At 42.5% G+C, this 16,739-nt stretch overlaps 1 protein-coding gene across 1 annotated transcript in view; it reads left to right on the top strand.

The window, feature by feature from the left end:
- STX8 (syntaxin 8) overlaps nt 1-16,739 on the top strand; it is a 256,727-nt gene that overhangs the window by 27,934 nt on the left and 212,054 nt on the right. The window contains exon 5 of the mRNA XM_007457836.1: nt 1,195-1,305. Coding sequence (XP_007457898.1) covers nt 1,195-1,305 — 111 coding nt within the window. The remainder of the gene's footprint in view (nt 1-1,194; nt 1,306-16,739) is intronic.

The following is a 16,739-nucleotide window of genomic DNA, read 5'->3' as shown; positions in this document are numbered from 1 at the left end:
GGAAGAGCGATGGTAGTCATTTTTCTCAGGAAAGCGTGGCATTCTGGAATGTTGAGAGAACGTATCCATTATTAGTTTTTAAGTAGTCAAAGTCACTAACACTCCTTAGTTACATTGGTTTGGGGGGGATTTATGATTTTTCTAACTAGTATCTGTTACTGGGGAACATTTTTGATGGGTTTATTTGCTTTTTTTGCTAGTTGGCCAGCTTTTTCTATTCAAAATTATCAACAAAAGTAGATTCACTGGGCCGTGGTTTTCCCACCCAGGGAAACTTACTTGATTCTGCCAAGTTCTCAAAACTTCTGGGGCCTAAATGCAGGGTTTAATATCCCCTCTTGAAAGGACAGGTATCTATAAATCCAGAAATCCAAAGTAGTAGTCCCACTTTTACTGGAACCAGGAAAACTGTGGCCATGGATTGTGCCAGAAGAGGTGTGAGAGATTATCTGGGTGCCATATAAAGAAAAAAATTCAAAAAGGTGAAGTAATTGGTTCAGGATCATAGGTAAGGATCAAAATAGGACTAGCTGGCCTTTGGACTCCTAGTCGAACATGCTTAGTAGATTAACACATTAAAATATGATTATTTCTTTGTAATTTTGTTGAGAATTAAAGCTTATGCAATGTATTTAATGAGCCGATGGTAACAGCTTTTTAGAGCAAATCTGTTGCATAAAGTAGCCCTTTACAAAATATATTCCAGGTGTGTTAATAGGTGTTCATTAACATGGAAGAAAGGGGGCAACATAGAAAACTTTTCTTTCTCTTTTTCCTTTTTTAGCAGAGTATCTTAGGGTATTAGTGTCTAGGAAAAACCCTTGACCACTGTGACCTAAAACTGAAAGCCTGATGACTCCCTGAGTCACATTGCCCTGTTGAGAGGAAAGACATTTCAGGGGTGGCCACTGGGAGGAAAATCGTGTTTACCAACTGTATTTCTCAGTGAAGGATCTCGTGTGGCAGATCTGTGTCAGTGTTTGTTAAGTCCCTCTGCGATGGTTCTGTCCTGGTCCTTTACTGGAAGGATCAGTGAAGTCTGAGGTTAGAGCAGAAGGAGAAGGTTGGTTCAGGCCTCTTCTGGGTAGGATTGATCAGTCTGTAACAGTCCTTTCTGACTTGGAGAGCTCGCTTAACGTAATAGGTCAAATGAGGTAATTTGCCTGCTCTTGGACCTTAACGAGATGCCTGCAGAACACAGCTCGAAGGAGACCGAAGACAAAACCTTTTGGATGATCTTGTAACTCGAGAGAGACTACTTCTGACATCCTTTAAGAACGAGGGTGCAGAACCAGATCTCATCAGGTACGATGTTTTCCTTTACAGGGTTTATGTGGTGGGTGAAATTTATTTGCAGAGATTACAGCTATTTCCTGAATGGCTTAATTTCTTTTTTTAAATTTCTTTAACTAGTAAAATATAGTCTGTTCATTTATAGTGTTTGTCATTTTCTATGCAGTGTAGTTTTCATTAAATTTCTAGATTTAGTAAACCAGACACGTTCAGCTGAATCCCATCTTGGAGGAAGGTTATTTAGGTATAATACAAAGTCAGGAAATGTCTTTGCATTCATTAGATTGAGCTTTCTGCTATGTTAGCTGCCTTTTAAACTCTGGAAGTCATGTTCTTATCTGTGTTGGAAAATGATTTTTTAAAGATTTTTCTGACTTGGACCATTTTTAAAGTCTTTATTGAATTTGTTACAATATTGCTTCTGTTTTATGTTTTGGTTTTTTGGCCACGGGGCATGTGGGATCTTAGCTCCCCGACTAGGGATCGAAGGAACCGGCACCTCCTGTTTTGGAAGGCGAAGTCCTAACCACTGAGCAACCAGGGAAGTCCCTGAAAATGATTTTTTTTTAAATTGACTTGTTATAAAAATGTGTCCTAAAGGTTGTAGTCCATGGCTCATGAAATTAGAGGCGTGGGGCCATTGGGTTCTTCTCTCTGTTCTTTGCTGGAGAGTAATTCACACTCTACAGAGTTGTCAGCTGCTCTGTACCCGGCTCTGCTGGGAGAACCCAGAGAAGCGGTCCGGCCTTCCCAGCTGAGGTTAATGAAGTATAAATTGTGACATCTTTAGAACTGGCCCCCCCCCCCCCCCCCGGCTTCTAGAACTCTCTTAAGGTCATTGTGGGAACCGTCACAGATGAGATGAGGATAAAACCCTCCTCTCCCCGCCTTCCCCACGAGAGGTGATGATGCCTCCTTCAATTGTGGGGCGGCAGCTTGTTCCTGGTTCGGAGGCATACTGCTTTTTTTTTTAACGAGGCTCAGCCTCAGACAATTAAATCCAGGGACGGTGGAGGGCGTGGTCACAGAGGGGCCCCAGGTGATTCTGATCTGCAGCCTGGCTTGAAAAACCACAGCCCGAGGGCGAGCCGAAGAGGATGAAGCGGCTGCTTGTCGGTCCTAACCTTCTCGGGAGCGTGGGATCCAAGGTTTGTAGAAAGAAACGTTGAAATTCGGGAAGCTAGATGAAACCTTGGAGCTGTTCGTTTGGAGAAATAAAAGCCAGGAGCCAGGGAAGGAGGAGCTGCGTCCTGGGCAGGGTCTGTAAGCGGACGCGGAAGCCTCCGGTGAGGTGGCTGATCCATCGTGGTTCCGGACCCTGCTCGGGCGGATGCAGGAGTGAAGTGGGAGGGTGAAGGTGGTGATTCAGGGCTGGTGAAAAAGAACCGGTGAGCAAGGGGATCCAGGGCGAGGAGAGAGTACCCTCTGTCAGGGCGGTTCTTCACATCGAAGTCCAGAAATGTAGTAAAGGTATCGTGGGGCGGGAGAAGCAAATTTCGTAGGGGAGGAGGGGCCAAGTAGAGGTGATGGTTGGAGGAGGAGGAGACACGCACATCCTTCTCTGTCGTGGAGGTGGCCGTTGTGACGACTAGTGCCGGTGACTGTTGGGTGAGAGCCTCCTGTGTGTCAGGCTCTGCTTTTCTTCATTGTCGTTTAATGATATTGAGGGGCCCACTTGGGCCTTAGGTGTTTTTTCCCCCAGGTTTTAAAACTTGAATATTAAAAAATTGTGCATTCCAGTAATTATTTGAACAACAAAAAATGGCAGTCTGATTAAACTGCATTTTACAGCCCGCAGGACACCTTGGACCAGCTTGCTCTTTACTCTAGGTTTCACTGTTGTCCCACCCAGCCTCCTTCACCAACATGCAAGTTCTTTTCCTTCTCTGCCAGCTAGACAGGTGGGTGGGAGAGGCGGGCGCGGCCCTCGTTGTCAGTAGTTTTCCATTCTTTGATGTGAAAAGGGGCAGTACAGTCATTTAAACTTGATCCAACCTCTTTGCATCTTACAAAGTTAAACAGCTAAAAGAAGTAAAATAAGAAGGCAATGCTTGTGGAATGTACAGTGCATATTGGCGGTGCACGCCTGCTTGCTTCTCCTGTTCAGTCGTTTCTTTTGAAGGCAGTGGATTTTTCTCTTTCGTTTCTGTTTTCTTCAATTTCAACTTACCGACTTTCTCAATCTCAGCCCTAGCGGGTTTGTCCGACGTGGCTGCAGAGGAAGAGGAGCGAGTTACCAGCGAGTGAGGTCCGGCCTGCGCAGTGGTGGCCGCTGAGTCTGGGCCTTAGGTCTTCCTGGGGGGTTTGGTTGATTTTTGGTCCCCACCCCTCACGTGGGTCGACGGAAAATAATAAGAGAGTCTTATTGGAGCCATAACTGAGGACTAGCCCAGAAGGCTGCTTCCCAAATCACTCTAAGAAATAGCTCCAAAGAAGCAGGGTATTTAGCACAGTTTTATATCCTGTCAGAACAAAGTACATTAAACAAGTCAGGGATACATTTCTTCAGGGTTTCAAAAAAACAGACCAGGATGTATACGTACAGCAGGTACAGGATGGACTTGGCACCTGGGAAGTGAATTTTATCGTCAAAGGAGGATTAACGTTGGCGTCCCAGGCAGAGGGGCCTTTAATCTTTATTTTTAACATGGATGGTCTTCTGGTTAGTGTGTCCTTTCCTTTAGTAATTAAAACAGGTGTACAATGTATGTTTGATAGCCCACAAACAGGCTGTTTCAGGTAGCGTAAAATTCAAGTTAACTCGTCGATAAGCCAGAATGACTTCTCTAGATCTCAGTATGTCAAAATTACTCCTATTGTCACCCCCATCTCTTTTTGGTCACCCCTCTTCTCTCCTGTGATAATCTGTTTGCTACTTAAAGCACGACCTGTTCAGGTTCAGCGTCACCTGGGTTTGTGTTTAGAAATGTAGTCTCAGACCCCACCCCCACCCTACTCAATCGAATCTGCATTTGAACAAGATCCTCAGGTGGTTTGAATGCCCCTTCCAGCTTGAAATAGTGCTTTATATCACTTGTTCTTAATTGTGGCACTCAGCATCAGAATCACCCACGAGGCTTTAAAAAAAAAAAAACATCCAGACCATATACTTGCGGAGTCTGAACGAGTAGTCTGGTGGGCGGCCTGGGTAGCCTGGGCGGCGGGGAGCTCCTGGAGGGGGGGGAGTGGGTGGCAGGGTGAGAACCACTGCTTTCTCTCAAGGGTCCGAGAGATGAGCGCTAACGGCTTACACCTGCGTGTTTATGCTGGGCACTATGCTAAGCTGTACGTGCTTGCGCTCAGATCTTTATAACATCCCACTCTACAGGAGAGAAGCTGAGGCTTGGAGGGGTCAGGTAACTTGCACATGATTCTAAGACTAATCAGTCTCAGTTTGGATTTCCTCTAGATCTGTGTCTTCGGATGGGAACTCTTAACCGTTGCACCATAAGAAGAGCTGGACCAGGAATTAGAAGCACTGGGCTCTGTTGCTTCCTAGTCAGTCACCTGGGCTTCAGAATCATTGACTTGAAAATGGGGGTGTGTGTTTTGCCTCTTTTTCATTGTTTGGACCAGGTGAGGTGATTGGAATGTGAAGGGCTTTGTAAGCTCTAAAGCCTTTACAACTACAAGATGAGTGCTTGAGGGGGACCTGGCCTCCCTGACCAGTCTCGTTTCATGTTCTGCACCTGTTTCTCCTCCCTCCCATTCTCAGCTCCCACGGCTCCTTCTGTGTCCCTTTCCTCAGCGCCCGGCTCGCTGGCTGTGGTCTTGATGGTAAACAGTCACACATTCATTCTATCCATGATGGCAGCAACTTACCTTCCTGGACGTATTTTAGCTGAAGCCTTCTTGAGCCCAGAGTAAATGAAGCAGTAGGAAGATTTAGGGAATTTAGCAGGTCAGTAGCAGAGGTGTGTTGGATGGAGGCCCACCAAGGCCTCTGAAGTCCTATCACCAGGACACCCCCTGCTCCTCCTGTTTAAGGCTGATCCACCTGGTGGGCCTGCAGGTGTTGCTTATGGGTGAATGGTTGGGCTGGCCAGGGACAGAAAGACTAGCCTGAGGGGGAACTGAAGCAGCGGTAACTAATTCCTGAGGGTTTGAAATAATGAAGGTAACCGGCCAGGCTGATTTCCATGCTCTCAAGATGAAACCTTGAGGGAACCATAGATGTTTTATTCAGACACAGAAATCTAGAGTGATTCAAAGTAAGCTTCCAGAAGAGTTTACAAGTGTGTGAGCCCTGTAGAGGAGACATGACTTCTGCGGATTGGCTTGATGAGGTAAAATGGATAGAGCAGACCGTGATGGTCCATTCCAGGCACCATGGAATGTGCCCAAGGATGAGAAACCAGTGTGGCAATCAGATACTGCTCACTGTAAAGAAAGTCCGTAAGTCACTGAGGTAGAAAGAGGAAAGACAATGGTAGGTGGCCTGGAAGGTGAATTATTGGTGAATCCTTGTCGGGCTAGGATTGCTTTAGACCCATGTCTGTGTATACCTGTCTGTATTAGTTTGCTAGGGCTACTGTAAAGTACCACAGACTGGGTGGCTCAAACAACAGAAATGTATTTTCTTACAGTTCTGGTGGCTGGAAGTCCAAGGTTAAGGTGTCACCTTCGGAGTCGGTTCCTTCTGAGGGCCATGACAGCAGGATCTGTTCCAGGCCTCTCGCCTCAGCTTGTAGGTGGCTGTTTTCCCCTCTGTCTTCTCCTCTGTCATGCCCACGTGTGTGTCCGTGTCCAAATTTCCTTTTCTTACTGGATTAGGGCCCACCCTCGTGACCTCACTTTAACTGCCTCTTTAAAGAACTTATCTCCAAATATTCCATTCTGGATTACTGGGGGTTAAGACTTCAACGAATGAGTTTTGCCAGGTGGGGGGGTTGGGAGGGACGGACACAGTTCAGCCCATAACTGTCCAAAAAAGTGAAAGTCCTACACACATTCTAGGAGAATCTGATCAGTAAGGAAATGCATACAAGGTAAAACCATTCTCAAATTCTTATGTAGAGGAAGCCCTGGGAAATCTACTCAAGGGCTGTGAAATGAACACCTAGATAGCACTGCCCAACCCCAGCTCATCAGGGAGGATGGCAGCAATGCAGAGTTGATGGAGGCAGGCAGTGCGTGTATGGATGAGTGTGTGCACGAACACAGGTTGAAGTCAAGGAACTTGCTAGAAGTAGACTGTCTTTGAGGTCAGAGTTTCCAGTCTTTGATTCCACCCACCTGCCCATGTCAGAGTTATTTTTGTCTTTTTTTTACCCCCGAATCCCCACCTTTGAGGCCTCCCCTTCCTTCCCCAACCTCCCATACCCAAATAACTCTTGCTTGGACCTAGCCTTTGGAGGATCTGAATTCAGTTGTAGACATGAATTGGATTTGGGTTCCCAGTTCGATCTTGCTCTCCCACCTCCGGACTGTCAGGCTGCCCTGTCATTTCTGAGACCTTGTCGGGGACCTTTCAGCTCTGTCCCTGGAGAAACCTCATTCCCTCCCCTAGCCGTCGGTTGTTCTTACGGTCTCCAGTGACTCGCAAAGATTTCTTCAGTCCTGCAGATTCTTAGTTCTGGGCTCCTCCATCGTTTTTGTTTGCTTCCCTAATCTCTGGATTCCTCCAATAGTTTTGATGGCTTCTGTCATTCTTGATATCATTGTGGGTTGCTTTGTCACTGGGGGAGGCAGGGGGTGGGGGGTGGCTCATGTCTTGCTTTTAGGTCACAACCTACAGAAACACATTGGTCAGGAAGCCTTATCAGAACTTGAAAATGTTATAGACCTGCTCTCTCTGGCACATCTTGTCATTCATGCTAGACCATCACCACACGTACTGTTGGAGAACTGGGGGTTATCTGCTAATCGGTAGTTCGAAGCCCCGTAATAACTGGCGGCAAACACCGCAAGATCAGTTGACCCAACCAGGACTCCCTGAAAACTGTCGACCCTCCCTGTCCTCCTGAGCTCTTCCCTCTTCTCTGGTTTCCTCTGTCGTCCTCTTCTCACCCCAAGTCTTTGCTTTCTCTCTCTCCCCCATCCCTCATTCTCAGGAGTCCTTCTGCCACCCCCTGCCCTGCAAAACTTTCCTCTTTCCTCTTCCTCGTCATATGTGGACTTGTTAAGGAGAGTATTGTCAAACTTCAGTTTGGATTAGCATTTCCTTCACACAGGCACGAGTGTAGAAGTCCCATAATTGAATGCGTAGCTGTCATGTGACGGAATCTGAGTTTTACCTTACGGATTACTGATCCTTATTCTAAAGCAGTAAGCCTTGATGTGAGACTTGGTCTCCGTAAGCAATGGTTGACTAATTGAGGACATTTGGAAACTTGTTAAAGAAGTCTCTGTGTAACAATGTCTCTTGGAAGAAGATAAGCCCTAATTGATAAAGCAGTGACACAGCTTCTGATTGAAAACCCTGCTGCCCTTTATATTTGAGAGCATTGCCAATTCTCACAATTAGTTAAGTCTTTGTAAAGAGAGAAAAAAAAATCATTGCATACTTCAGTGCTCTGTGACCATTTCAGAGATTATGTGATTAACTCGGCTGTAGTGGGTGGCTAATTGGGTAAGCTTTAATCTTCACACCACCAAGTATATTGAGGATTATAGGAAATAGGAAGTTATTTAGAGGTTGAGATGGTAATGTGTCAGGAATGCTATATTAACAAGCAGACCTACTGCTAACATCAAAAGAATAGCAGGTAATGTTCACATTTCCTTAGAGCGAGCTTTACATTTAATTTCAGATATTTACTTTTCCTTGGAGCTGCTAAAATAAATATATACACTTACAATTTATATTTCATTTCACTGTATTGGCAGCCAAGGGAGGCAAAAGTTTACATTGAATATTCCATTAAAAGTATTGCCCTTCTACCATTTTAGATCATTGAATGTTTTCTTTCAGTTTAAAGCTTGATTTATAAGAAGGATGATTTCCATCTTATTTCCTAAAAAATTATTTGTTTATACTTTATGTTGCTTGAAGTTATGGACACATGACGAACCGACTCTTCCAGAAGTAGGAAATCTCTGAGGAATATACCCCTGCATCATTAGCTGTGAGACAACGGATAAGCCATAATAATTTATCCTTTTTACTTATGCCCCAGAAATACACTAACTTTCTGGGTCATCTGGCATGTAAAGGATATGCTGAAATCAGTAAAGATGTGCTTCTCTCTTTCAGTGACCCCAAGGATAGTTGAACTAAGGGGGTATTAAGTGCAGTCAAGAATATTAAATTTCTCTGATAATTCAATGAAAACTAAGGAATAAAAAATGTAAATGGAAGCTTTTCTTTTGAGTGCCTGTTATGAGTGGTGGCAAAAAACCCTAAACAACAACAACGAAACTCTAGTTTTTGCATTTGAGCTCTTTACAGTTCAGCAAGAAAGACATGAATTAAAGATTCATACAAATAAGTAAAATCAGTTCAGCGGAATATATTGTGCTTTGAGGGAATATTAGTGGGGAGCTGATTTAGCTAGGGAAGCCATGTGGTTTTAATATTTGTTTTTTTTGCAAGCATATATTTTGTTTCTCCATCTAAATTTTAAATACCTTGAGGACGGGGACCAAAACCTAACACGATGGTTAATAACTATTTGCTCACTGAATGAAAATCTTTTGTTTTTCCAGTATCTTTTATAAATACCTAGTGGGAGTTTGGTATATAGCAGGCGCTCAGCAGATTTCTGTTGATTGAAAGGTAGACTGAGTCGGGATGTGATAGGCTGGGCTCTGTAAACAAACCTGGGACCCTCGGGAATACCAGATGAAAGCATTTTTTGCCTGCCTCATATAAAGTCTGGTGGTTCTCTGGGACAGCTCCCTTCAAAGGGTGATTCAGGGTTTCCCACCATGTGGCTGTGCTGTCTTTGACACAAGATCTCCATGCTCACTGAGAGGAGAAAGAGGGTATGGAGTTCTCACCCCCTCTCATATACCGTCGCCTGGAAGTTGCATATGTAGCAGTCCGTTGGCCGTGACCAATCACATGGCTCCAACCTGCCTGCGGGGAAGGCTGGGAAATGTAGTCTGACTACGCTCACAAAGAGGAGCCTGAAATGGGACTTGAGGCAACCCCTCGCTTTTTGTCTCTGCCTCACTGATTATTTGGGGTGGTTTGATGGAAGGATAAGTAACTTTGGTACATAGTCTGCCTACTTACTTAATTAGCGGAGATTAGAATCAGAAGTTAATAGAGGCACATGAGGTGGGCTGAGAGGCGACCCTGGTGCGGTTTGTTCGCCTTTTATAATGCTCATTCTGAAAGAGTTCAGTCAGGCAGGGGAAACAAACACAAGACAGAAATTCAGTGCAAATGGGTATATACAGTGCAGACTAGAAAGGGAGGTTGTGTCTGCAGCAGTCAGAGGAGGACCAAGGAAAGCATCTAAAAGGTCTGGAAAAGAAGAGGGTGTTTATTCTTACCCTCACCAAGGGGGTGCCTGGTTTAGCTCACGCATTAGTATTATAGTCACGGTGCCCTCAGCTGCAGGGAACAGATAACCCTACGCAAAACCACTTACATAAGGAAAAATACCTCTGTATAATAAATTCTAGGTCAGAGAATTGAGAGGGATGGTTAATTCCACAGTCGGTGATGATCCAGGTTCTGGCCATGTCTTTGTTTTGCCTTTGTCTTCAGACCGACTCCTCTTGGTCGAGAATACCTGTAGAGAGTTCCCAGCCACACTCCAGACTTCAGTAGGAGAGGTAGGAGGGTATGTCTTGCATAAGTAATGTATTCACGTGGCTGAGACATTTTTTTTCCGAAACTTTCTATTTTTTTTTGTGAAGATGTTGGGGGTAGGAGTTTATTAATTTATTTTTGCTGTATTGGGTCTTCGTTTCTGTGCGAGGGCTTTCTCTAGTTGTGCCAAGCCAGCGCCACTCTTCATCGCGGTGCGCGGGCCTCTCACTATCGCGGCCTCTCTTGTTGCGGAGCGCAGGCTCAGTAGTTGTGGCTTACGGGCCTAGTTGTTCCGCGGCATGTGGGATCCTCCCAGACCAGGGCTCAAACCCGTGTCCCCTGCATTAGCAGGCAGATTCTCAACCACTGCGCCACCAGGGAAGCCCGTGGCTGAGACATTTTAAAAGCACTTAACAGTGTTCAGTGAAAAGCCTCCCTCCTGTGTGCCCCCCTCCTCAACAAATACCAGTGTTAATAATTTTATATATTTCCAAGGTTCTCTTGAATATATGCCAGCAAATAGGAATATTTTCTTATTTCCCTCCATCTTTTAAACAAACGGTAGCATACTACACAAATTATTCTACAGCATTCTTTTGTCATCTAAATATCCTGGAGATCCTCCCAAACCAGCAAATGAGGTTTTGTCATTAGTTTTGGGGTTTTTTTTTTTTTTTGAAATATGAGAGTTGATGTTGTAATTGAATCCTTTGTCATTAGTTTTTTTATAGCCTTATATTTTATTGTATGCACTACTGTAATTTAACTAGTCTCCTATTGATATGTGTATTGTTTCCACTCTATTACATTTGTGTATATATTACATAGCTTTTTTCTATTACAAAAATATAGTGGTGAATAACCTTATACATAAGGGATTTCATATGTGTGAAGGTCTAAGTCTGTCTCGAGATAAGTTCTTAGAAGGATGGCTGGGCCAAAGGATATCATTTATAATTTTCATAGAACCAATTTAGCCTTGTGCTAGCAACTTATGTGACTGCCTGTTTCCATACAGTCTTCTCCAAAGAGTTATTAAATTTTGTATCCTATTCTAATCTAGTATATGAAGATAGTTCTGATGTTAAATTTTTGTTAAATTTGTTTATTCTGTTAAATATTTGATCCATTTGGAATTTGAAGAGTATGAATCACGCTTTTTCCCTATTTGACTATTTTTGTGGCTGACTACAGTTTTTACTGAGTCATCCATCTTCCCAAGCTCTGAGATGAGATTTATCGTATAATACATTCCCATATATGTTTGGATCTATTTCTGGACTTCATAAGGCATTTCATTGATCTCTGTGCTAATACCATTTTGTGGCTTTATTATAAGTTTTAGTACATGATAGGGCTAGTCTTCTGTCATTGTACTACTTAAACAATTTTCATTTAAAAACTCAAAATCAGCTAATCTAATTCCAAAAAAGAGAAATAACTTGGTTTTTTAAAAATTGGGGTTACATGAAATCTTAATCCTTTATAATGTTGAATTTTCCTACCCAAGAATATGGGTTTTTTTTCTGTTTGTTCAAGCCATCTTTCAGGCCTTTCAGAATGTTTTCTTCAAATACACATTTCTGGTTTAATTTATTTTGAGGTATTTTGTAGTTTTGGTGGTAGTTTTAAATTCAGTTTTTCATTTCGTCATGCTTTTTGATGTTTATATGAAAACTGGATATCTGGATGCTATTATATGTAAACAGTCTAATTCTGATTGTTTTCAGTAGTTTTTCTGTTGATTCTCTTGTATTTTCCAGTTATTTTCTAAGAGGGGGAAGAAAAAAACACCTCCTGGAAGCTTCACAGTAGACTTTGGCTCAAAACAGAAAATAAGCTAGGATTGTATCACATGCTATGTTACACCAGGAGCCATGGTGGAATGGAGTTGCCATGATTGGTTTGGTTTATTCAGGATAGATACATCCCTGAACTGAAACTGAGGACAGGCTTATGTTCCCTGAGCAGTGGAGCCTTGAACAAAATTGAATTCTGATAACAAGGGAGAAAGGACATAGAGATGTTGGGTGGGACTGCTGTACCACCCCGCCTCTGTGTTCGCTTAGCAACAGTGCCTCTCTTCATCGTGAAGTTTCTTCTGACACCAGAGACTCCAGGTTCCTCACTACTGTGACCTCAGTAAGTTCTTGAAATCCCAGAGAAGTGGTAGCTCACTGGCCTTCTGGGTTATTTTATTTAGGTTCAAGTGGAACTTGGATAGTTGCCTTAAATCTCTAGTTCACTGTTTAAAGAAGCTGGGCTTATTTACTCTTACCTGTATTCCTGAAGAGGTTTAGGAGAAGTGCTTTTGAAGGAACCCAGTTTCAACAGCAACACATTTATACAGTTTCATAGAACTGGCTTCTTCTATAGACAGATGATCTTGTGCATTTTATGTTAATTATTTAATTCCATTTGGGAGGTAATAGCTTCTGACTTTGTCTCCATGTTCTGTTTGAAACATGGACCGACTTGAAAAATCTGGAATATATGTTGCCTTAGCACTTTTTCTTTTTCTGTATTAACTACTGGTCTGATACTAGCCATGCAGAGTGTACAGTGACCATGTTTTCTTGCGGGAAAAACTGGATATGTCATATGACCAAGTATTTCTTTTGACTTCTTTTCTGGAAGAGGCAGTTTGGTTGATAGTGTCAGGCCAAAGTGTTGATGATTTGGGATATTCCAGTGGTTAATGGGAACGAATAGAATGCTTGCTTTTTTCAAAATGTAAAACATAAATTTACTTTTAAAGATGTTTATCACATTGTAAACACCCAACTGTACAAAAAGGTTATCGATGAAAACTGGAGTGCCCTCCCACTTCTGGCATGCAGTTTCCCTTTTCCTCCCTGGAGGCAGCAACTTCTAAGTTTTGTGTATCCTTCTAGAAAGGTAATACACATGTATAAGGATACACATACATCTCCAATCACTCTCTCACCCTTTCAGTTTTTAATGTGAATTATAGTGTAAGATGTCCTCTTTACTGTGCGTTATCTTTTTTGTCTAGCAGTATATCTTGGGACTTCCAAAGTAGAATGTTTAAATAGTACTCTTAAATATCTTGAAATTGCCTCAAACTTGGCAGAGTAGCTCTTTTGAAGTGTTTCAGTTATGTGTACTAACAAGACTGATTCACTTGAAGGTCATTTAGCCCAGGTTTTTTTTCTCCATGGGCTAGGAAAGGAAGCTCTGTTAGCAGCCTGACTTCCAAATAGATACTAATGGTAAAGAAGGATTATCCATTTGGATGACTGATCAAGGGAGTGAACCCGGAGATGTTAAGACCTAGGTAAATATCAGTCGTTGCAATCCCACATTGTTGCTCAAGTCAATGAAGGTGGCCAGTTATTACTGTGTGGATGTGATAAAGCATAGTCTGTCCATGAGCTCGCAGCAGCAACCTGGTAGTTGCTCTCCTAGGAAGGTCTTGAAAGCTGGACAGCAAAGACATACCAAATGAAAACAAACTTAAAAGGTGCTATTTATAATAGTATTTTAAAAACAGGAGATATGTAGGAATAAGTCAAATGAAAGTATGAAACCTCTATACTAAAAACTATAAAGCATTTAGAGAAAGGAAGGAAAACCTAATAGAGGGATAACCATGTTCACAGCTTGGGAGGACTCAGTACCGTAAAGATGTTAGTTCTCTTAAAATTGATCTGTAGATTCAGAGCAAACCCATTTAGATTCCCCGGCCGATTTTTGTCTGTCGCTTAAGCTGATTCTAAGGTATATATGGTAATTTTGAAGAGCCAAGGCAATTTTGAAGAACAGAAGTTTTGAACACTCACGTGATCATTTATCAAGACTTAACCGTAAAGCTGCAGTGTGGTGTTGGCACAAGGACAGACCAATAAACCAGTGGATCAAAATAGAGTCCAGAAACAGCCCTCCATACACATGTTGTCAGTTGATTTATGACAGGTGACACTGCAGTGCAGTGGAGAAAAGATCTTTTCGATAAATAGTGTCAGGTCAGCTGAATGTCCACATGGAAAAAAAAACAAATCTTAGCCTCTACAGCCAACCCTCCGAGAAAATCAATTCCAGAACGATTGTAGGCCTAAATGCGAGGTAAAATAAAACTTTAAGAAAATGTAGGAAGATATCTTTACGACCTTGGGAAAAGGCAAAGATTTCTTTTTTTTTTTTTTTTTTTTTTTAAAGATTTCTTAAACAGAACACAAAGACTGAATGTGAAGGAAACGCATGGTAAGTTGGATTTCATTAAAATAAATTCTGTGTATCAAAAGATAGCAGAGAGTGAAAGCCAAGCCATAGAATGGGAATCTAGATTTGCAGTGAATATATCTGACACGTAAGTCATATCTGGAATATATAAAGAGCCCCCCATAAATCAAGAAAAACTCCTTAGGGAAAAAATAGGCAGACAACTTGACGTTGTACTTGACAAAAGAGGATGTCCAGTGGCTGAACACATGAAAAGGTGTTCAGCCTCTCCAGTCATTAGGAAATTGCAAACTAAAACCATGCTGTCATACCATTACGGCTGCCAGATTGGCTAAAATTAAAATTACAGATGTCTCAGGAGTTACTAAGATGTGGAGCCACTGGAGTTCTCATGTCCTGCTGGAGGAACCATCGTTTTACAACCACTCTGGAAAACTCTCTGAAAACTGGACTGTACTAAGGACATGTACGTGTTGATAGCATCCTTCTAAATAGTCCCACCTGGAAACAACCACCGAACACCAGCACTGTAGTGGATAAATACATGATGGCGTATTTTATACAATGCTCCTAATGAGAGGAAACGATCTACAGCCACACACCACACACTGGATGCATCTTACAAACACAACACAGTGAAATAAGCCAGGCAGAAGCGTGTGCAAACACAACAGTGAAATAAGCCAGGCAGAAGCTTGCGTACTGTATGGATTCCATTCTTATAAAGGCAGACCTTGTATATGGTGTTATCAGTAATGAAAGTGGTTCCCTTTGGGGGAAGCAGTGACCAGAAGGGGGCATGGGAGGTCCTGGGGTTCTGCTTATGCTCCGTTTCTTATCCTGGGTAGTGATTAACTGGGGGTGTTCACTTTGTGAATTCTTTGAGCTCTACGCTTCGGTTTCTTTGTCTATACGTTCTACTTGAATTTAAAAATTCGTAAATACGCATGTATACACCCTTTTGTGTAATACATATGTATATATACTTATAAGTATACCTATACACGTATACTTACAATATATAACAATGTATACTTACATATATGTTTAGTGTATGTATTATATGTATGTGTATGTATACGTGTATAGCCATGTATACTTATATATAAGTATACATGCATATATACACTGAGACGCTATATGTATCCGTACGTGTGTGTGTGTATGTATGTATGCACACACATACACAGCTATGTCTTGAACAGGCCACAAGATGGAGATGTAAGTCAATAGAAGGGTAGATATACTCAGACCTTCCCAGTTTCTAGATTTTTAAAAGTTAGGGTTCTACTCCCTTGAGAGAGAGGAGAGAAGGGTTGATTGCTTGGACTGTCTAACTTTGGAGGAGGAATCGCTTACCTTTCAGTTCTCTTTCATCTTTTCCCCCCTCCTGTGTGACACCGCAAACACATTTGTCATGTTTAAATTTCCTCCGCAGGGCCTCTCTGTAGGCTTCTGCCCCGTCCATCTGCAACCTGCTTATTCTTGTTTCTTTCCCCCTCTTTCATCATCCTTCCTTGACTTTTCCTTTCGCATCTTTCTCTTCCATTGCTCTTTTCCCCCTGGAAAAAGATGTTTGGTTTTGGCATTTCTTGGGTTTAGTTTCTGCTTCCCATTGTTTTTTTTTTTTTTTTTTTGTGGTACGCGGCCCTCTCAATGTTGTGGCCTCTCCCGTTGGGGAGCACAGGCTCCGGACGCGCAGGCTCAGCGGCCACGGCTCACGGGCCCAGCTGCTCCACGACATGTGGGATCTTCCCGGACTGGGGCACGAACCCGTGTCCCCTGCATTGGCAGGCGGACTCTTAACCACTGCGCCACTAGGGAAGCCCTCTGCTTCCCATTCTTAATTTTGAAAGAGAGGAACCCTTTCAGTGCCTCTGATAGTCTTCACTGAAGTGGTCTTTACTTCTGTGGGTCTTTGCTGCCTTATCAGCTCTCCTTCCCTGGTTCTCCCGCCCTATGGGGAAATGACTCATCTTTTATTGGATTTAAAACAAATTATCCTATATGATACTCATTACAACAAGTCAGTGTGCACTGAGGTATGACCCAAAGTTAATACCGTCTCCCCCTTCCTTCCCTCCAGTGTCATTCTCCTGATGTAATCCCCACATTTATCTGTGCTTGTACAAATATTTACAAGTGTAGTTACATGAATATGCATTTTCCTTTCCTATTTTGAGAAAAAAATTTTACATATTACTCTAATTTAGTGTTTTTCTTTTAATTTTGGGCATTCCTTTAACAAAAATAGATTTAAACAAAATTTTCTTCAATAGCTGCATTATTTCACAATAGAAATAGGCAGTCACTTTTCCAGCCACTCCCCATTTGATGAATATTGGGTGGTTTAGTTTTTTGCCATTACAAACAATGGTGTGGTCAATATCCATGAAGAATGTGGTTTCTACCTCTATAGGACAGATTCCCCTAAGTGGGGTTATTGGGACAAAAGGTATGGGTGTTCAAAATGTAACAGGTTCTGCCAGGTCTGTTTCTTACAAGTTAGAGTGCTTTCCGTTTCCTCTGACGGGATATG

This window comes from Lipotes vexillifer, unplaced genomic scaffold (genome assembly GCF_000442215.2).
Source record: "Lipotes vexillifer unplaced genomic scaffold, Lipotes_vexillifer_v1.1 scaffold611, whole genome shotgun sequence".
NCBI classification, from domain to species: Eukaryota; Metazoa; Chordata; class Mammalia; order Artiodactyla; family Lipotidae; genus Lipotes; species Lipotes vexillifer.
Note: the sequence above shows the minus strand (reverse complement) of the source record. Positions and strands in the feature narration are given on the sequence as shown.